This window comes from Ictalurus punctatus, chromosome 5 (genome assembly GCF_001660625.3).
Source record: "Ictalurus punctatus breed USDA103 chromosome 5, Coco_2.0, whole genome shotgun sequence".
NCBI classification, from domain to species: Eukaryota; Metazoa; Chordata; class Actinopteri; order Siluriformes; family Ictaluridae; genus Ictalurus; species Ictalurus punctatus.
The window spans coordinates 2,641,638-2,665,098 of record NC_030420.2 but is presented as its reverse complement, the minus strand read 5'-3'; the positions used below and the strand labels follow the sequence as shown (position 1 = coordinate 2,665,098).

At 38.8% G+C, this 23,461-nt stretch overlaps 1 protein-coding gene across 6 annotated transcripts; it reads right to left on the bottom strand.

Annotated features, from left to right (window-relative positions):
* Window positions 1–3,880: 3,880 nt before the first annotated feature.
* LOC108265117 (izumo sperm-egg fusion protein 1) lies at window positions 3,881–19,428 on the bottom strand. 6 transcript variants are annotated; one of them, XM_017467242.3, is made up of 11 exons: window positions 19,270–19,405; window positions 17,761–17,842; window positions 13,335–13,638; window positions 10,272–10,346; window positions 9,088–9,171; window positions 8,940–8,960; window positions 8,691–8,780; window positions 8,449–8,519; window positions 7,705–7,858; window positions 6,873–7,038; window positions 3,881–5,168 (listed from the first exon to the last, which is right to left on the bottom strand). In XM_017467242.3, the coding sequence occupies exons 2-11, from the start codon at window positions 17,800–17,802 to the stop codon at window positions 5,090–5,092; spliced, it is 1,086 nt and encodes a 361-aa protein (XP_017322731.1). In that variant the 5' UTR covers window positions 17,803–17,842; window positions 19,270–19,405; the 3' UTR covers window positions 3,881–5,089. The 6 variants fall into 6 exon arrangements, with proteins under 6 accessions (XP_017322731.1, XP_017322730.1, XP_017322729.1 ...); XM_017467241.3 differs by having other exon boundaries at window positions 3,885–5,165; window positions 8,401–8,519; XM_017467240.3 differs by having other exon boundaries at window positions 3,891–5,168; window positions 8,401–8,519; window positions 19,270–19,404.
* Window positions 19,429–23,461: the final 4,033 nt, after the last annotated feature.

Sequence of the window (23,461 nt, the reverse complement as noted above, 5' to 3'; positions counted from 1 at the left end):
GATCCTCCCACGGAGTGTGCTTTTCCCCTCATCCCATCTGCGAGATACAGCTGAGCTCAGCGTCAGACAGACACACTCATTCACTCCCTCCTCCGGCGTGTGCTTTCCCTGAAACTCTCCGCTCGCTGAAAAACTGATGCAATTCACACTCACCTACTGTGAGTGTCATTTTAAAAAAGTGAGAGAGAAAAAAGAAAAAAAAAGAAAAAAGGATGAGATGATGCACTGAGTGGGAAGTACAGAGATGAACCTTACTCACCAGGTGTACGCAGCAGGCCTAACCGATAAGCGCTACGAAGAGCAATACAATAAAATATAATGGAGGTTCAGTTTTTTTTGGCATTCGTGTCACGATATTTGCTGTTAAAAAAAACAAACAAAACAAAAAAAAGTCTTAAAGTTGTTGAACCTTTGTGAAGCTGAGAACAACGGCATCGTCAATAGCAGGATGGAAAGCTTCTACTTCAGTGAAAGTACAGATAATATGTCAGAATCCTACTGCAAGTGTGAAACCAAAAAAAAAGAAAAGAAAAAAAGTAACCGTTGGAACTGTAGAACCGTTTTGCCTGAAAACGTCATCTCTTAACGTTTGCTTGTCACATGCGACACTACATACTTTGGCTAATGAATAAATCAGAAGTCCCGTGTCTACTCTCAACCTAAACAGTGCTGGATATCCATGTACATTTAGAAGACATTATCTGTTCGTTTCGAATATTATATCCACATCCGGTTACATCCCTATAGTTCATGCGCAATAGTCATAAGGCTCAACTATAATGCTTTCATATTAGTAACGCTGAGTTACTCATAGGGAGTACATTTTCTAAGATTTGACCACAGCGACCGCAGAAGCACGTGCTGGAAACGGTGGTCCGGAGGTTCTTATACAGCTGAGGATCCTCGTCCGTCTTACTGACCCGGACACCGTCACTTTAAATATGAGATTGAATCATTCTGCCTTTTTTTTCCCCCCACCATTGTGGGCAACAATGCGAAACAGGTCATTTCGACATGAACAAGTGATGGTGAGGGATTAATACTGAGCTTCATAATCACCAACACACACACACACACACATCCTGCCTAACATTTCATCATCATAGATGTTCTGCGTTTGTGTGTGAATGAATACACACACAATTACAGCCGAGTTCAACGACCTCAAACTCAAACGGCTATATGTGTCATTTATAACTGTAGCGTGTGTGTGTGTGAGTGAGTGAGTGTGTGTGTGTGGGCTGCTGGAGAGTGTGCGTGATCGGATGAAGCAGGTGTGTCTGTTGTGAGGCGAGATGCATTTGCGTAAGCGTTTGCGTCGGTGAGTAGCTTCGGATGAGTGTGTGTCTGTGTGTTTGGGTGTAATGTGACGATGGAGATGTGGGCCGTTCATGTGGTTAGTATGACAGGAAGTGTATAGCTTCATGACTTCCTGTTGAGCCGGTGATGGAAAGTATACACACACATACACAGGGTGTCGAAGGCCTACAGCAGCACTGTGCCCTCACATCCTATGAAGCCGATAACACAGGAACACTTAAAATAGTGTCAGAGGAAATTTCCAACAGGTGACATCAGATAACGTCAGATTGCTAATACGGCGCTGGTTAAGTGAGAGTACACGCTGTAATGTATTTGTGAGAGAAAGTTCCTGTATCGTGGGAGAAAGTTTGCGAACCCTTGTACTTAGGCGTGAATAAATCGGGGTTTTAGTTAATAAGGTATTAAACTATGCTTCTAAGATACGAACACTCGGGTCGTATATACTCCGGTATATTTTCTGACTTCGGAATGAATTCCATACAGCTCACTAATATTAGCGTATGAATCAAGTTAAAAGTAAATAAATAAAACAAATTTGTACTCATTTATATATATTTAAATTACTCCACATCGTCTGACCAATCAGAATCGAGAATCCAGCAGCTCCACGGTACAGCTGTGAGTCACAGCGGAATTTTATTCGCTGTTTAATCGATCTCACGTTTATAATATAATCATCATAAGAGTCATGTACGGATTGTGATATACAGCCGTGTATCAATACTTCACGTGTATGTATAACTTGGTTTTCCTTTTAGATCGCATTTATTTTTTTCAGGTGACGCAACGTGATGCAAGTAATGACTTAGAATAAATATACCACATACTTACACTTAGTATCTAATAGATCAAAGAGAAATAATTAAAATATAATCGTGCGGTGATTCGGTTACATCAGTAAACCAAAAAAATCAAAGTCATGCTTAGCAAGTACTGTGCGTACACATACACGGAGAAATGAAAGGAAAAATCCCCCCGCGCTGGGGATTTCGCTGGTGTGTTGTGAGGAAAGACGGAGGTGTAACTGCAAATCAGTACTGCAGACCATCTGATTGATCAGCTTTATCCAGTTGAATCGATTATTCCGTGATAAAATACAAATAGGTTTGTAAAGTTCTTCTCTCAATGACCCTGAGTGCTAAAATAAAACTTTCTGTTTACCCCTGCCCACACCGAATAAGCCTAAATAATCCTTCCGTGACTCAGTGTCAGATTATATCTGCGTACAGTAAACATGAATAGTTCCAGAGAGTTCACAAACCTCTTTCTCACAGCTGTAGCTGAAATAGCCGTGTCGTGTGGAACGAGCTATACGTGGGTTTTGGTTATTTTAAAAAAATTTATTAATAGTTGAAATGACTGTGTGTAGATACAGGTCATTACACTGTACCCAAAATAGAGCCTTTATCTTGGCTGAAGAATCTGTGAGTGTGTGTTTTCAGGACGGAAATCAGTCGATCACTCCTTCCTGACTCGATCGGACATGTTCGAGGGTCGCTTTAAATAAACGCTCTGTCTCAGACACTCATTTTCAGTAAGCGCTTTATCCTGGGCTGGATAGACGGCTGGATCGCAGACGACGGATCAGCTTCAGCTGCGTTGACGCAAGCTCCCACCCACTAATCCCTAATTTACAGGTCACATACAAGATTTTCATACAAGAGGTTTTTCATACCACGCTCCCACCGATCCTCTAGCACTGCTCGACTGGTCAAATCATCTCTCAGGGTACAAGGAAGACCTGCATCAAGACTCTTCTCTATTCTCTGACACCTAGGTGGTGGAATGAACTTCCCCTAGACGCCCGAACAGACGAGTCTCTGGCAGTCTTCAAACCACGTCTAAAGACCTACTTCTTCCTAAAGGACTTAAATGAACAAAATTGTGTTGTCCGTGTGCTTTCTTTACAATATTATTTCCCTAACAGAGTTTCTAGACCGAAAGTACTCTTAGTCCAAGACGTAGTCGACCAGTATCAGGATGCATTTATTGATCGAGCTTTCAAAGCTCTTCTGTAAGTCGCTCTGGATAAGGGCATCCGCAAGATGCTGTAAACGTATACGCAAATGCATCTGATGTAAATGAGGCACTAGTGGGCAGCAAGTGTGTCCATGTAGCTGAATCTGATTCATCAGTTGCGCTCAAATGGTGTCATCTTTATTTAAGTCCTTCGGCAGTTTCATGAATCATTCATACCTCATTCCATGGGCCCAAATATGCGCTAATTCAACAGGACACATTCCAGTCGGATGAGGACAAGAAGGAGGTCCAGTTCTGATTTCAGATCAGTCAGGAAATATTCTGCAGACCGGATGTCCATAAACCGTGACCCTAACTCAGCAACAATCAGACTGAATCAGATCAGATCTTAATCTGGCTCTGTAAATCGGCTGTGATAAAACAGGAAGTGCTACAGCCACAGTCTGGCGGTTATGTATGCTGATTTGCACACACACACACACAAAAAAAAGCGCGGGGGGGTGGGGGGGGTAGTTCTGGGGAAAACCGAGCGATTTAGAGTTTGATCTGCGGCGGCTTTAAAGAGTGGACAATCCCCGGGATTAACCAGGGGCCTGGGAATCCTAATTCTAAAATTTTTTTTAAAAAAACCTAATGTACCAAATTTACCCTCCAGTTCCTTCTACTCACTCCCTGGCACGTGAATCCAAAAACATCAGCCAGTGTTTTTCACTTATTCTGATTAATGGTGTGAGGGGAAAACATTTTTTAATATTGTCTATGTATGTTAGAATAAATGCCACAAATATAAAATAGCCATGTGCTTCATGTGTTTTGGAACATGCTACAGGTTGTTTACTTTTTAAAGATATGAGAAAGTGTATTTAAAGCAATTTCAAACCCGACGTGTTTGGTGTGCCATGTTTTCTTTTTCAATTCACCTCCATATTTAACCGTGGGCATGAGGCACTTCTCCATACGGCTACCTCTCTGTGTGCTCCGAAACCACCTCTGGTGTTTATTACCAGAAAGCTCTATTTTGGTTTCATCTGACCGTAGAACCCGATCCCGTTTGAAGTTCCAGTAGTGTCTGGCACACTGAAGACGCTCGAGTTGGGGTGACAATATTAATGGAGGGCACTTTATGTCATTCTCCAAATCTGATTGGTCAGAATGTGTTCATTCATGTTATACAAAATCTAAGGTTAATACTAAACAGATTAGAATGTGTTGCTGTTTAAAAAAAAAAAAAGTAAACGTGTAATGTAATTGTTGATTTTCTGTAAGGAGTCGTTTATGTAACGTTTATGGAAGGAGTCTCCAGTGTCAGCGCTTTTGTAACAGTCCACTGGGACATCTTCAGAAAAGATTATGTTACGATGCTGCAAACTTTGTCTTCAACAACTTGGGCAAATAAAATAAAACAGAGAACATAGAACATAAACATAGAATAGAACACTTCACAGTGACCCTGTTTGGTGTCGGGCCGCATCACCACCCTGTCGGTGCTTATTTTATTATAACAACACAAGCCTCAAGTGTTTTATTCTTTAGTTAAAACTTAAAAGTAAATATGACTTTCCTGCTATTTTACAAATATTTATTTCAGCATCAATATTGTTTGCTTCGATCATAAAATAACAATGAAATATTTCAGGGATTTCAAATTTTGTTCTATATCTGTGCTATAAAATCTGCAATGATAGAACGAAGGGAGGAAATTTTAATAAAAAGAGTAAACGCTGAAAATCTTTACTGCTTGTGTCTTTTCTTGCCTTTTTTCACATATTATGTAGAATCCTCTTCATTAGTCTCTTCTCCTCCATCTTGGGTTCTCTACTCTTTCTTCCGCTTCGGCTTTCCTCTGCCGTCTCAACGCCATCCTGCTGGCGAGACGTGAAAACAAAGAAACAGAGTGAACCAAAGTCATAATGAAACACCAATAAAGTCTGTTAACATGCTGAAGGTCACGCTCGTGTACCGAATGCGAGCGTTAGATACGAGTCATTCGAGCTGAGAGAATTCCCCCGAAATAGAAGCATGTATTAGAGCAGTGACAGAATTATCACAGTGTGTGGCTGCTGCATCAACGCTGACTCACAGCTTACTCATCGTATGTTGGAACCACAGTGGCGTGCTTTTCTAATGTGCAGGGTGCCGTCTATCCATCCATCCATTCATATATTCATCCATCCATCCATTCATATATTCATCCATCCATCCATCCATTCATATATTCATCCATCCATCCATCCATCCATCCAATTAACTATTCATACATGCATCCATTCATATATTCATCCATCCATCCATTCATATATTCATCCATCCATCCATCCATTCATATATTCATCCATCCATCCATTTAACTATTCATCCATCCATCCATTTAACTATTCATCCATCCATCCATTTAACTATTCATCCATCCATCCATTCATATATTCATCCATCCATTTAACTATTCATCCATCCATCCATTCATATATTCATCCATCCATTTAACTATTCATCCATCCATCCATATATTCATCCATCCATCTATTCATATATTCATCCATCCATCCATCCATCCATTTAACTATTCATCCATCCATCCATTCATATATTCATCCATCCATTTAACTATTCATCCATCCATCCATCCATTCATATATTCATCCATCCATCCATCTATTCAACTATTCATCCATTCATATGCCCATCTATCCATTCATTCATCCATCCATATATCTATTCATATATCCATCCATCCATCTATTCATCCTTCCATCTATACATCCATTAATCCATCTATCCATCCCTCCATTTAACTATTCATCCAGCCATCCAACTATTCATCCATTCACATGTCCATCTATCCATCCATCCATCCATCCATCCATGTATCTATCCATTCATCCATCCATCTATACATCCATTCATCCCTCCATCCATCTATTCATCCATCCATCCATTCAATCATCTATTCATGCATCCATTCATCTATTCATCCATCTATACACCCATTCATCCACCCATCCATCTATCCATTCATCTATCTATCCACCCATCCATTCATCCATCCATCTATACATCCATTCATACCTCCATCCATCTATTCAGCCATCTATACATCTATACATCCATTCATCCCTCCATCCATTCATCTAACTATCTATCCATCCATCCATTCATCCCTCCATCCATCTATTCATCCATCCATCCATCACATGTCAATGACCCGCTAATTGAGACTGCTGATTAATTTTCTGTAACAGCAGCTCTGACTGGCTGTAACTCAAATCACAGGTTAATATCAATGCACTCACTCTATCACATTATCGTTGCTATAGTAACAGCTAACTCCCAGGAACTTGTGAGAGATGCTCCAAATAACCTTTATAATCTATAAATAAAATGTTGCTACTTAGCAAAGACAAAACCTACAGTACAATCGCTGATATGATGAGGTTTTCTGTAAGGAGACACTCATTTGACATTCATGGAAGGAGTCTCCAGTTTCGGCGCTTCGTAAGAGCGAGTAGGTTTTCCACCAAAGGAAAGTCTTCCTAGTGTGTTTTGTTTTCTTATACTCCTCTCAGACTTACCCGAGATGCATAACGACGGCCAGGCTGCCAAACAAGCTCAGGACTGTGAGAAAAGCGACAGCAATGATCAGAATGTCCTTGGGGGGCTGGACATGTCTCACATCGACATCAGGGACGGAAGGAAGTGTAGGGATCTGTTTCGGCGGTGAAGTAGGCATGGGGATGACTGAGAGAGAGAGAGAGAGAGAGAAAGAGAGAGAGACAGAGACAAAAAAGAGACACCATTTTTTATACAGCACTAAATCTATCTGAATATCATCTATAGTTTTTAAAACTCTGTATCAAAAACGGAGTCCGAGTCCCTATTCCCAGTGCATTATGGGACATTATGGGTTAGACGTTTTCCACTATGCTTCTGCGCATGACTATGAGAGGATAAAACCCACCAAGAAGCACACTATCTACTGAAAATGGTGTGATTTCAGACAGTGTTAATAATCACTGACTCTTATTGACTTAAACCATATCAGTTTTTTTATGATGATTTTTTTTTTTTATTATTCTTAATAATTATCTATTATTATTATTATTATTATTATAAGTCATTAATTAAATGACTTTATTTACAGAGCCTTTCATTTAAAGAATTCAACTCAAAGTGCTTTAGAGAGAAAAAAAAGGCAGAAAGAGAAGGAAAAAAAAATCATTCGAAACATAATAATTTAGAAACCATAAATAAATATGTGATTAAAATAAAATAATAAAGAGTAATTAGGCAACACATAGAAGAAAACCGAGTTTTAACATATCGTATAGCCTATCAGTAAAAATGATGGAATCTTGTTTAAACAATATAATTTGTTATCAGGAACAGATGTGCTGCGTCTCTCACCGGTGAGGATGAAGTGTGTGTGTGAGAGTGTAGTGCCGTGTTGATCCAGCAGGATGCAGCGATACACTCCCTGCTCGCTCACACTCAGCTGGTTCAGGACGATTTTGGAGTCCTTCGTCACCACCAGAACCTCAAACTCGTCCTTGGCTGAAAACTAACCACGTGTAAAACGGGAGTGAACGGGGACGTGAAGCGTTAGTGACGTGTGACGGGTTAAACAGACACAAAACACTTGGCTTTCTGGAAAAATCTGTAGGCATAAATATTTACATTCTTATTGTCCAAGTTTTCATGACAGAATTGTGCAAATGTTAATGACAAACCTTTTGTCATTTCTAACAATGTATAACAATTTGAATAATAATAATAATAATAATAATAATAATACACGGATAATCACAAATATCGCACTGTACTGATTCAGTGGTAATACGTTTAAAACTCGAAAGGTTTGTTGTACAAAATTCGATCTGTTTTAAACAGTTATTTAACAAACCACTTTGGGGTAGTAACAATAACACAGCGTTGATTATTTTCCTATAAGAGCATGACCCCAGATGTTTTATTCCTTTCTTAACATCTGTACATGTCTTGGACCCACTTTTTGTGAACCCCAATCCAAATTATTGAAAAGAATTAAATGTGTCAGAGTGTGTGTGTGTGTGTGTGTGTGTGTGTGTGTGTGTATGTGTGTACATTTGTGGCTCCCCGTTTCCATGAGTATTGATACTTAGCATGGCCTACTACCAAACTGTGCCACGGGAGAAAACAATCCAACACCGTCTGCTCGCCTTCATGTGCCACCAACTTATGCTCTGAGAGGGAGAGAGAGAGAGAGAGAGAGAGAGAGAAGAGAGAGAGAGAGAGAGAAGAGAGAGAGACAGAATGAGAGACACAGGAAAATAAATAATTGTGTGCGTATGTATGTGTGTGTGTGTGTCTGTGTGTGTGTGTGTGTGTGTGTGTGTGTGTGGAATGTTTGTCACCTCCGCAATCCTTAGGGGGTGTATCAGATTGACATATGTGCAGCCCATACTGGCAGGAAGAGCAGTTCATTACACTCTGAAAGAGTAAACCTGTCTCACACTCACACAAACACACACACACGCACACACGCACACACACGCACACACACGCACATAAATACAGTTAATTACAAAATGAGAATGGTTCAAAACAAGTATCGGCATCTATTAAAGAGCTATAAGAGCTAGAGAGACTGAATTTGGCCTTACCGCATTTATTTGGACACAGTCCTGAAAAGATAAAGGCAGAACCATTGGAACACACACACACACACACACACACACACACACACACATAAACAAAAAAATTATTATTTTTCTTTTTTAGAATCACTAAATTCTTCTTTTCCCCTCGAACCTTCAGCAACGAAAACTTCTAGATGCTTCTTCAAGATACTTTTCCCTTTCTCCAGGATCCTTATCATATCCCACTGGATAGAACCTGCACACAGGCCCCGAGAAGGAACAAGGAAGTTTATAAATTCAGGAATTTATTTAATCAGGAGGAAGAAATCAATTATTCACAGAAAAGTGGCTCCTTTAAAGGTGAGGCTAATAAGTTTAGAGAATTTAGCGAGGGAGCTCTTTAAAGGGGCAGTACGTGATTTAATGCGTGTGTACAGTACGTATCTTTATCAATACAGCACACTGAGAAAGGGTTTGTGGGTAAGCAGAGCTCATAGATGTACATCACGTCTCCAAAATCTCTACTATGGATGCCTTAAAGGTGTGTCAGGTAAATGTTGATCGGTTAAGAAGGAAGGTGTATCCAGCAGAGTTGTGGTTGGAAATAAACCGAAGCAATACCGAAACAAAAGTAACACAGGAACGTAAACTGAGCACTGAGGATCATTTTCAAAGCATTTACGGTGCTGCTAGACTTTTTTTTTTTTCCCCCCAGAAAAAAAACAAACCCTAGTCAGATCTGAAAAAATTGTGACTCATGTGACATGCACACTGTAACCATAGCAACCAGTCCTAGGTAAATTACATACTGGTGAATGTCCCAAATACACACAAGTTGTTTTTAGTTCAATTGCAACTTCTCTCGTTATATTCCCTCACTAACGTCGAAATTTGCACAGGCTCCAGGTCCGATGTTTCGTCACTCTCTTTTGATCTTGGTTCTGTTTTCAACTTTGCTTTGTTGAACGTTCTGCTGAGACAAAACCAATTCTGGAAAAAGTGAAAGAGACAGCTTCCTCTTGGTGTGAAAGCGGCCTTATACGACCATTTTCAAAGCAGGACCACGCAGATCTTTTAAGTAAAGTCTTCTTAATCGCATTCGGAACGACGCGTCTCCCTCTACTACGACGAAACTGACGGCTTTCCTTTGTTATTTTTTTGTCCTCTCTAAATTCTGGCCCGACATGTATTGCCCCGAGTGAACGTTCACATTGCATGCACATCTGTGAACAAGCACTAGCACATATTTGCAGATTTGCAGATGTGCAGACGCAGCAGCTTAATGCATACACACACACACACACACACACACACACACACACAAACACACACACACAGAACAGACAAGATCCTCACCGGTGCTCAACTCCTGCCAGTGTCTCCTGAACTCGCTCTCATACTCAGTTTGTGCTCGGTACAAAGTAGTAAGATCTGCAGAAAAGAAGGGAGGCATACTGTAAAATATTCACTCTTCAGCCTTTGATGTGAACTCTCACCGAATTAATAGCCTAATGGCTTTGGATGAGTAATGTACTAACTGAACACTCTGAGGTAATAAAGGTTATGTACTAACCGAACACTCTGAGGTAATGAAGGTTATGTACTAACCGAACACTCTGAGGTAATGAAGGTTATGTACTAACCGAACACTCTGAGGTAATGAAGGTTATGTACTAACCGAACACTCTGAGGTAATGAAGGTTATGTACTAACTGAACACTCTGAGGTAGTGAATGTTATGTACTAACTGAACACTCTGAGGTAATGAATGTTATGTACTAACCGAACACACTGAGGTAATGAAGTTTATGTACTAACTGAACACTCTGAGGTAATGAAGGTTATGTACTAACTGAACACTCTGAGGTAATGAAGGTTATGTACTAACTGAACACACTGAGGTAATGAATGTTATGTACTAACTGAACACACTGAGGTAATGAATGTTATGTACTAACTGAACACTCTGAGGTAATGAAGGTTATGTACTAACTGAACACTCTGAGGTAATGAATGTTATGTACTAACTGAACACACTGAGGTAATGAATGTTATGTACTAACTGAACACACTGAGGTAATGAAGGTTATGTACTAACTGAACACACTGAGGTAATGAAGTTTATGTACTAACTGAACACTCTGAGGTAATGAATGTTATGTACTAACCGAACACACTGAGGTAATGAAGTTTATGTACTAACTGAACACTCTGAGGTAATAAAGGTTATGTACTAACTGAACACTCTGAGGTAATGAAGTTTATGTACTAACTGAACACTCTGAGGTAATGAAGGTTATGTACTAACCGAACACTCTGAGGTAATGAAGGTTATGTACTAACCGAACACTCTGAGGTAATGAAGGTTATGTACTAACCGAACACTCTGAGGTAATGAAGGTTATGTACTAACTGAACACTCTGAGGTAGTGAATGTTATGTACTAACTGAACACTCTGAGGTAATGAATGTTATGTACTAACCGAACACACTGAGGTAATGAAGTTTATGTACTAACTGAACACTCTGAGGTAATGAAGGTTATGTACTAACTGAACACTCTGAGGTAATGAAGGTTATGTACTAACTGAACACACTGAGGTAATGAATGTTATGTACTAACTGAACACACTGAGGTAATGAATGTTATGTACTAACTGAACACTCTGAGGTAATGAAGGTTATGTACTAACTGAACACTCTGAGGTAATGAATGTTATGTACTAACTGAACACACTGAGGTAATGAATGTTATGTACTAACTGAACACACTGAGGTAATGAAGGTTATGTACTAACTGAACACACTGAGGTAATGAAGTTTATGTACTAACTGAACACTCTGAGGTAATGAATGTTATGTACTAACCGAACACACTGAGGTAATGAAGTTTATGTACTAACTGAACACTCTGAGGTAATAAAGGTTATGTACTAACTGAACACTCTGAGGTAATGAAGTTTATGTACTAACTGAACACTCTGAGGTAATGAATGTTATGTACTAACCGAACACACTGAGGTAATGAAGGTTATGTACTAACTGAACACTCTGAGGTAATGAAGGTTATGTACTAACCGAACACTCTGAGGTAATGAATGTTATGTACTAACTGAACACTCTGAGGTAATGAATGTTATGTACTAACCGAACACACTGAGGTAATGAAGGTTATGTACTAACCGAACACTCTGAGGTAATGAATGTTATGTACTAACTGAACACTCTGAGGTAATGAATGTTATGTACTAACCGAACACACTGAGGTAATGAAGGTTATGTACTAACTGAACACTCTGAGGTAATGAAGGTTATGTACTAACTGAACACTCTGAGGTAATGAAGGTTATGTACTAACTGAACACTCTGAGGTAATGAATGTTATGTACTAACTGAACACTCTGAGGTAACGAAGGTTAGGTACTAACCGAACACTCTGAGGTAATGAAGGTTATGTACTAACTGAACACTCTGAGGTAATGAAGGTTATGTACTAACTGAACACTCTGAGGTAATGAAGGTTATGTACTAACTGAACACTCTGAGGTAATGAAGGTTATGTACTAACCGAACACTCTGAGGTAATGAAGGTTACAGAGCTAAGTGAGCTGAGTTAACAAACAGTGCATTCAAATGGTACTTGTGAATTTCTGATTATAAAATGGGAAGCCAAACACCATCACTATTAATGTCCTGAGAACACTAACTGGCAAAAACTGCATGTCAGTACCAAGCATGTTTATATATAAACGATGCAAAGGCATACAGACGAGGAAATGAGACAAAACTACCTGGAAAAATATTTACCTCAGACGTGTTGGTAAATTACTCAGAAAGGAAACTGAAATTACACAATAATCACACTTAGCATGAGTCGCAAACCACCCACCAATCCCCGTGTTCACACATTCTCACATTATGTAAAATCATACCTTGTTAAATTGGAGCTTCGAGCAGAATCTACTGGTAAACATAAACAGAAAAAGCCGCAACCAAAACAACAACAAAAACAAGCAGGCTGAGATAACTAAAGCTAAGCTAAGCTGACAAAGTCTATATAAATAGTCTATAAAATCATCTGAAACAACCGGGTTTTTTTGTGCACTGGATTTTACAGCTGAGACTGTGTTTCGTTCTTTTTTTTGTCACTTGTTGCTAATTGTGTTGAGATTATTTCTACTGGCGCCGTATAGCTAGCTAAAAGACACAGAAAGATCGGATCTCTGTGACGTGTGCTTGCTAAAAAAAAACAACAAATGTCATGTCTTACTATATTTAGCTATATCCTGCCAAATTCTGCATAGTTCTATGTTTACATCTGAAATGATAGAAATAGAGGCTTAATTATTGAAAAGAGGTACATGTATATGTATATATATATATATATATATATATATATATATATGAAATCGTACACACCGATGACCCCGGAGAGCTGCGTGCTGGTGTCCTGGTAGGTGATGTAGGCATGATCGATGATTTTCGTCAGATCCATCTGCTCTTGTACAGTCACTTCGTGCTTTGAAGCCATGAAGTCCTCGTGCATGTGGCGGACGGCGAGGTCACACTGCAGGCACAACCTCACACTGGGGATCACACACACCAGGACGAGCCAACAGACAGAAAAACGCCCGGGACCCGTTTGGAGCCTTTTCTTGATGTCACAACGTTTCATCAGTGATGACGATGATGACGTGTGTGTCATTGCTCTTGCTCCTTGAATCTAGCATAAAATAGACTAGTAAAAATTATACAACAATGTGAATAATAGACTGTGATGATGGACATTTGATCTGGGCGTGTTTTAATATTTTCTTCAAATGCGTTGTGTGCAAGAAAAGGTTACGGCGTATTCTAGTCAGAGAATACGCCGTTCTGCACTGCGACACAATCTAGGTCACCTGTAGGATAACTACAGAAAAATCCTCATTCTTAAATCGTATTTTTTATCTGTTTAGTAACCATGGAAACGGGACAAAACATTTGGAAGTATCAACTTTTTCCTCACATATCTTGATAGATTACTATCAAAACCTTACCTTGTACAACTAAATTCACAAAATACCATTACACTGAGCATTGACTGCTGACTGAAATTGATTCGTTCAGCCATTTTAAGAAATTAAACTTCACAACTCGTGAATTCTGAACTGAAAACTTTATATACTCATAAATAACCATTCTGAATGTAATCCTTAATGATTTACTTTCCCAAAAAAAGTCCCCAAACTGTTAGGTAGGTTTATCAGTCAGTGCTTTATTTAGCTATTAGTCACACTGTTAGTTAAGTCTCTATTTATTCACAGTTCTGATGTGTAAGTTTACTCGATCTAGTGGTGGGGTTTAATGAGCTTGGTAGCCATATTAGAGCCAAAGAGGGGATTTTAGCTGCTTCCCCCTCAATCGCTCAGAGCAACATCAGCATGCTGCGAGCCCACTCGGTGGTTAACCAGAAGTTTTAAACGTGCCCACCATGCACCCTACACACACTGACGTAAGAACCCAGGTCATATTGTGCAATGAGAAAAGGAAATTCTCTCTCTCTCTCTTTCTATTTAAGATTTATGCTGAGTTCATTCATAGATCATAATTTGTTAATGATATATATAATGATAGATATAATGATATAATGATATATGCTAATAATGCTAATTGCGTTAACTAATTAGGACTACTCCATCAGAAGTTACCATTATGGAAATTGCCCTAATTAACACTATTACTTGTTGTTTTGTTGTATTGATTCCCTCGACGTGTTCTTCATTACTGTGTAACGGTGATGAAAATCAAATATTCCTCATCCATTAGGATTTAACTTTTAATGATATTCTTCAGTTCTATTCCCTAATGGTTCCCGTTCAGATATGTCCTTACAAGACGGTTTCAAATGGTTTTGTTGGCCTGAGAGTTTCTCTGTAAGATGTACAGTGTGTTGTTCAATAATAATAATAATAATAAAAAGAAAAGAATTTGAAGTCGTGGGCAAACTGCTGTGGTGTACGAGGAACGAAATAGTTCACGATGTGCTGTTATAGGAACTTTGCAGAGGTAGAAGTAACTCTACTTTGCACCAGGCCACATCACACCGCCCTGTCCTGGCTTATTTTCCTATAGCAGCACACCCCCATGTATCGCACTGCCCACTTATCAACCTCTATGGGAAGCACAACCAATACAAACCATTACACAACCACCAGGAACTAAAACAACATCATTTCATTGGAACATTTTTGTGCGTGGTACTGGAGCACACTGTTCAGATAACCTTTACTTGATCTGCAGGCTAAACAGTGCAATCCCATACCCACCTCAAAGGTGGTCAAAGTGTCATCGTGTTCACGTTTGAACTGAATTCAAGCAGCAAGAAATTTATTATATATTATTTCTCCAAAAAGTAGCTTGTGGCTTTTTGACGAAGCGCCGAAAAACCAGTATCACGATTAATAATTATTTTACTTTAGATTTTTTGGTCCATATTACTTACTTCAGTCACCTGACATGATTTCATAACTCAGGTTCTGAAAGATTTCACACTGTGCTCTCTGGGGGAGCAGACTGAATAAACGTGATTCCAAGTCATGACGCAAGCTGTGTGCGAGTCCGTCACTGTGAAAACCACAGAAAGTCTCCGAATTGTACTGTTGTGTAAAACTGGTTAGCAGCTAATTAAAAAGGAGATGTGACAATCAAGCAAATATAAGACATATCGCTCCAATAGCTGCTTATAGCCGTGCCCCACCTAAATCATAAAGGTAAGACCATAAACTTGGTTATTTGTAGCGCTTCAGAGTGGGTGTAGGGCGCTTAGTCACTGTCTGGTGGTGTGATCTCAGTTATCAAATGATTCATGTTTAATAATGGTGGATCCGGAGCCTATCCCAGAAACACTGGCTGTGAGGCTCTGGATGGGATGCCAGGGGATTGCAAAGCACTTGAGGTGGGAGGAAAACCGCATGCAGACGCACTGGCAGTAACCCAAACTCAGAACTATGACAGTCTACACGCAGTGATCACCAACCCTGTTCCTGGAGATCTATCTTCCTGAAGACTTTAGCTCCAAGCATAATCGTGACCACCTGACCATCTAATCGTCGCCTTAAGAAGTTTGGGATCGACTAAAACAGGTGTGTTCGATTTTGGTTGGAGATGAAACCTGCAGGAAGGTAGATCTCAAGGAAGAGGCTTGGTGACCATTAGTCTACAGCGTACATCCAACTTTTAAAATAACTGCGCAAGAGACGATAGAACATTCCGTAACAACTCACCTGGGTGTTTTTAAATGCGATTTCAGATATTCACTCAGGACCCAAACTAGCACTAGCGTACTGTGAGAGTACACTTTAATTTAAGGTTTGACTAAACGTATTGAGGGGGAAGCATGGGCGGAGCTAAGCAGGGTGGTGGGCGCAGGGGTGGTCAGTGCCACCCTAGCATGAACTTACAAGGAAAATACTCCCTGGAAACAAACATTTTTACTTATTTGTGCTTTAAAGATATTAATTATACCACTGGATTCCTTCGGTACTTTATTAGCTACCATTACCTAATGATATTAAATTTGTAACACTAGTGTATTTCCTAAGATGTAGCCTACTGTAGCGCTATATTCGCTATGACTCCTTTGTAGACTGCTTGACCACAAACAAATGTTGGTTAGGTGGGTGCCGTTCATGTCCGATAGGGATCCTACTTACTCAGTACACAGACAGGGCGCCCATTTTAGGTCATTTTCTGCATTTATATATGTGTGAATTAGTATTTTACCCCACCCTAGATCACTACCCCAATAAGTCACCGGACCATCATCATGGCCATCCTGGTTTGAAAGGTCTGGGTCTTCCCCTGGTGGGAAGGAAGGAAATTCAGAGTTTCCAGCTGTCATGAACGCAGCATAGTGAAGTAAAGTCTCACTTGGTGCGTCGGCCATTTTGAAAAATTCAAACTACAGAAACTCCTCCCACTCCTAGAGTAGGTTTATTAATTGAACGCTACATCTTGCTCACACTACTCACACCAAAGTAATGCTTCTTACTAGTACTCATTTAAAAGTGTGTGTGTTTTTAAAATGGATAGATTCCACTATTGTAGATGTTAACTAGTGGGGGCCACCAGGGGGCGCCCGGGGGGCCTCAACAATTTGGTGTGCACATCCCTCCCACTAGTATATTTTCTGTTTCTCATACAACCACACACATACACAATCAATTCCTAACGTAATGTAATGTAAAGATGTAAGATGTAATCATTAATAAAAAAGGGGGATATATTCAGAAGTCTGTATTTTTAATGTATTTTAAAGACATCTTCCAAAAGGGGGGCCTCAGTCAAATGTTAATGCCATTTGGGGGGGACTTGCCTTTGGAAAGTTTGGGAATCCCTGAACTAACTAATAGTCTTCTATCTAAGCAAAATATGAGGTAAATATTGAGGTCAGCCTGGACGAGGGTACTGGGACACCTACTGTAGACATAGATGTGCACTTCTAGGTTATACGTTGCAGATAACATAGCTCTTTTTCTATGTCTTCTAGCATTTAGCATTTGCTAGAGTCGTATCCTTGAGTTTTTTTGGGGGGTCAGTACTATAAAAAGAGTCAAGAAAGTCTTGTAGCGTAAGAGAGAGCGAGTGTTTGTGTGTGTCATGCTTTGTTTGAGTTTCTGGACAGGAGGGAGAGCGAGAGGGGTGTTTATTTAATCAGGGTATATGGTGTGTGTGTGTGTGTGTGTGTGTGAGTGTGTGTGTGTAACGGCACAGGAACAGTTCAGCTAAACAAAAACATGAATCTTTGTGCTTGAACATAATGCATTTTGTCAGCCGAGAATATTAAAAGTCACAGATCACACACCATAAAAGAATTCTTTGGGCTTGTGTTGAGATCGGTGGTCATGTGACTTGCTCACCGGTGGCCGATTTGGTGCCATTATGACCTAAGACAGCCGACGAAAAAGTTCTGTCCGTGTCAAGAGGACATCTTACAAGATGTCTACAAACAGCTACAAACACGCTAGTGGCGATGGCGAAACAAAACATGCTAATAAACAGCGAAAATATCCTTATTATCTCAAGCTCACTTTGAAAAATGTTTACGTTGGAACTGCTGTATATTTATCTCAGGTGAGAGCACAGAATAATAATACAGAAATTATAACCGCACTTTCATTTGCATGGCTGTGTATACACTGCTGAAAAAACAAAACAAAAAAACAATAGTAACCCTCATGTAATGGTTTTAATGGAAACTGTAATGGGGTCTCTACTGGTAATTTGTTGCATTCTATAGGTGGCATGTTATGTCTAGTGGATACCATTAAGGACCCATGTCCTTAATACATCCTACTATGTAATGGAAACCATTTGGAAATGGTTTTAATAGTTAACAACTGATAGTTTGTAATGGTATCTGTAGTGGAAACCATTAGAATCCCTGTGATGGTTTCTACAGTTTGTTTTCAGCAGGGTATTTATATATCCGTATGTTGATCATCGAGGAAGAGAAGCTGTTTGTTTATGCATCAAACGTCGTAAATAAAACTCAGAAAAACAAAGAATGTCAGTGTTCAGCAGAACGTAGTTATTTTCTTTAATCGCAGGTCTATGGTTAGAGGATCTTAATGATCTTAATAATCTGTCATGTAGAACACGTTACTGTTATAGAAAGTCGTGTGAGATTTTACCGTCTCACCCAGAGTGACAAGCCTGGGGTGTAAACGGGACCTCCAACCTTCATCAGCTCATCTGTTGCTATTCATCCTAATTCGAATTAAGAGGATTCTCAGGGACAGAAAATTCCAGTCATTTACAGGTCGCTGATTATGCAGTGAAACTATTAAATGGCGTTTGCTGAAGTCAAAGCATTATTAAAGTCAAACAGCCAATGATAAGGCACGATAGTGGCTCAGTACGGAATGGGAAATATAAAATGGAGGGATCTGAGATTGAATGGGATGATAACGTACAGTTGCGATGATAACGTACAGTTGATAGATGATAACGTGCCTTGTATAAGCCTTCACCCCACAGACGATTACGTGCCTTGTAAAAGTATTCGCCCCCCTGAACTTTTCCACCTTTGTCACTTTACAACCTGAAACTGAAATGAACGTATATGTCATGAATTTACACAAAGTAGTTCATAATACTGAAGTGTGGTTAAATCAATAGAGTTTGCAAAATTATTTACAAATAAAAAAAAACTCTGCGAAATCCCTAAATTATTATTATTATTGTTGTTGTTAATGATGATGATGTTGTTATTATTTAAAAATGAGATTATGGTACACTTTATGTACTTCTGTATGGGAAAGAAAGCTGAACGGTTGTCGTTGTTTACTTTTCGGATATTTTGTTTACTCACCCTAACATCGAAAATCGTCTGAAAATCTTTACAAATATAATTAAACCGAACTAAAAAAAATAAATAAATAGTGCTTGTATGTGAGAGAGATGGACGTCGTTACCACAACAACGAGAAGCAACGAGAAGCGCACGAGCCCGCGAGTCCTGTCAGTAGCTAGCCTAGCGTAACATCCTGTGAGAAGTTATTCGCGATTTCTCATTGGCCCAAAAGTGAAACACGTCACCAACGCCGCCATGTCGGATAGGGCATCTTTCCTAGTTTAATCTTGCGCCAAAAGCTAAGCAGGTCAACGGCGCCGCCATCTTGAATAGGACAACTTTTCAAGTTGAGCTCATTGACTTGAATTCAAGTAAGCGCGCGAACTGTGATTTTATCCAGGAATATCACTATGCTCAAGACAAGAAAAAACAAAGATGTGTTTATTTTGTGTATTTTTTTTTACATTTAAGTTTGTTTATCCGAGTTTATTTGTTTGTTTGTTGATTTTTATTCATTCATCTTCAGTAACCGCTTCATTCTGGTCAGACTCATGGCCGATCCAGGGCCCCTTCCAGGTGGGAGTACACCAGAGCAACACTGTTTCGATGATCCTTTTCAACAATTAGGCTCAATCAGAATGTTAACATTCCAGCGATATTTACTTTTGCATCACCCGTGACAAGGAGATTATTATGACTGAAGCAGTTGCATGGAAATCGGTTGACCACTGAGCAAATTACAGGCAATTTGAACAGGCAATACAAAGAATCAATCTGCACACAAGTATTGGTGTTTCTTTCCACCATACTGTATAAGCACAAGGTTAAAATAGCTGGTTTAATGCCTGTAGTTTACATAACAAAAAATATATGAAAACGTATTAATCTTGTTTTTCTTATGTTGCCCAATCAGTGGTGTTCTGTAAGTCCAGTAGTTAAGTTGATATTGCTTATCATAAAATTCATATAGCGGTTCTGCGCTGGTGAATTCCTTTTCTCTGAAGACAAGTTCACCAAAAGAATTTCAGTTATTAGAGCAATGTTTATCTTTCTTGATGGTGATAAAATGAAACAAAGCCTTGGATTATTTAAGCATAGCCATGAAGTAACACCTCCGTTGTCGGGCTGAGACTAATCAGCCTTTCTGACCCAATACTTCAGCTTCTCTAATCAGACATAAATACTGATACAATACCTTTAGTATGTGCGTTTATGACTGGAACACAGTCTGGTACTCTGAAATACTACAAAACGACACTGACGTAGTCGTCTCGGACATGTTAAAACAATGCTGATAGGAGATAGCTGTGTATGTTGTTGCAGATACAAAATGTAAAATATGTATCACTTCACATGGTACACTTTAATTATACACAGGAACAGGAAAAATGAAATAGTTATACAATTAATGTTACGACGTGTTGTTATAGACAATGAAGCCACACGGAATCGTGTAAAGGTAAAAAACTAAAACTAAATTTCTGCCTGGTTTTCTTTGAACAATATTCTCATTTCAGCTTCACAATGACGCTGCATCGATATACATTATATAATTATGTCTTCCTTGAAAAAGTTGTAAGATACAGTAAAGTATCTTTACTTTCACAGCTTTCATTTGAAATATTTTATACTCAAGGGCTAAATATTAAACTACATCCACTCCGAGAAAAGAGGGTGTTTTTTTTAAAAAAAGCGTTCTTCGTTTTGTCCCTTGTTCTTTGTATTTGTGTTTTCAGTTGTAGAAGATTTTCAAAATCCAAAGTTTTTCTCTTTGCTGTGTGTAGTAACCCTAACACCCCAGGGAGAGAGAGAGCGAGAGAGAGAGGCTGTTGAGGGAATGACTGTTTATAGCTGCTATAACGTAAGTGATAACTTGTTTCTAGGACGTTCCACAACATTAAATATAACTACAAATGGGTACAAAGTACAATGTGTTCAATGCTGTCTTAAAACACACTCTCTAAGGTGAAAAACAGAAATAAATGCTTCAACCATTTATACATATATTCATTTAGCGCCTTATAACTGAGACAAGACACAAGAAGTCTCAGCAGTCAAGGGTTAAGGGCTTTGGTCAAGGACTAAAGTTTGGTGATGCTGGAATTTGTACTCAACCATAACCATGGTCACCATGTACGAATATGAAACTGCTGGAAAGAAGGACACTAGGATGACAAAGATACGCGAAATAAAGATATAAAGTTTGTAGTACGGACACTTGGAAAACTAGGAAACAGTACAGTATGTGTGATGTTAAAATATATCTATACACATAAAAAAGAAAATTATGAATAGCCTACTAGAGTACTAGATTTGTAGCCTACTGCAACGTACAATACTACAACACCATTTTGACAATCAAAATGAAAGGATATTATAATCTCATAATAAGCAGGAGGTTTTTATTTATTTGTTTATTTTTGTTTACATATAATTGCTGTAGGATTTTAAAGTACCAGGTCTACTATAATCAGTATTTCCTCAGTCAGATCCGCTCCAGTTGACCTTTCTGCATGGTGGAAGTACACCCTTTGCAAAGGTGATAGTCTAAGGTTCCCTATGCCAGCAAGTGTCCTTGAATGATAAGATCTTTGATAATTTCTCCTAAGCAGCACTTGTTGGTGTCCCAACATCAAGAACCCGTAATGTAGCTTAGTTCTTGTGATGATGTGCCTCGTCCCAATATCATGTACAAACCACAGTAAGTGTTAAACAAGGAATAATAGAAATTGATATTAATGGTTATTATTTTAGTATTTTTTTCCCTAATAGTGGCCATGTTTATGCAAAGGAGTGCAACTGTTCAAGGACATGGTCTTTGGTTCAGATGGGTGTGGTGAAGAATATGAATTAGGCGGAGTGCCCAATTCCCCAATAGCATGCGGTGAAGAAAACATGTTTGTCTCATAGAATAATCATCACTGTAGCTCTGTTAAGCAAGAACGCTAGACAAGAACACATATTAAGTATATTATGGATTTAAAGTTTTATTATTCTATTTTAAATCTCTTATAGCTTGGCACCAAGTTAAATCTTTGACCTCGTCTGTGTTAAGAATAACTCAAAAGCTTTAAGATCTAACATCAAAAGAGACCAGGCCTTTTCTCTTGAAGCTCCAAAATTCTGGAACATCTTCGATATTTTTAAATCCAATTTAAAAACATATTTATTCTTGCAGGAATTTGAATTTCTTGATGGTCTGTCCTTTTGGGTCTCCTGTTTTTGTCTTGTCTTTTAATTTGATCTTTTAACGTTTTAATTTCTCTTTCGGTTTTTACTTTTGTTCTATTCTTTTCTTTCATTTTATTTGTGTTTCATTTGAATTGGTGTACAGCACTTTGTCTATTAAATGTGCTATATAACTAAAGGTGACTTGACTTGATATAAATATAAATCTCGAAACAACCCTATCCCCCAACACTACAATTATTTATAGAGCTTAATACAATATTTCTGCTGAATTCTCTATCCTGAGTAATTTTCCATACCAGCAGCTCTGACAACAGTGCAGCTGCAAAGCATTACCACATGCAGTTATCAGAAAAGAATCAACATTTTGGTGTAGTAACAGTAACTCTGCTTCATCACACCACCGTTATCGCCGTATAACAGCACGCCGCGTCATGTTTTAATCCTTACTGAACATATGATATTTTGAGAAGGTACTATACAACAAAATGATCTCTACCCTCTGCTGTCTTTTTGAGTCATTTAAAAGGCTGATATTCATGATTCATTCAAAGATTCAAATTGAAATTCTGATATTTATGTTTGCCTTCTAGAATACGAGTGAAATATTCAGAATGAACAGTGGACAGTGTGTTCTGAATGGACACGAATACAGATATGAATAGGAGGTTCGATCAGACCTTGTCCAGAAAGGTTGATATGAAGCTTGCAGGACAAGCAAAGGTGATGTTTATTAACATGAATTCACAGTGTTCATTCATTTATCCTTATTTATACTGGCGTGTTTCTATTTTGGGAAATTAAACCAACTAAATGTGTTAGTTATGCACAGATCTCTACTTGAGCCTAATTATGAACTGGAATGATGTAGCTGAGGTTAAAAATATGAATCTACAGACACAAAAAAAAGGCCACACTCACTCCAGTTTCATACAGACACGGCGATCTGAGCTCTAAACAGATACAGATTGTGGCATTGCATTACAATTGTAGAATATATGTATTTTATAGAGTACAAATTA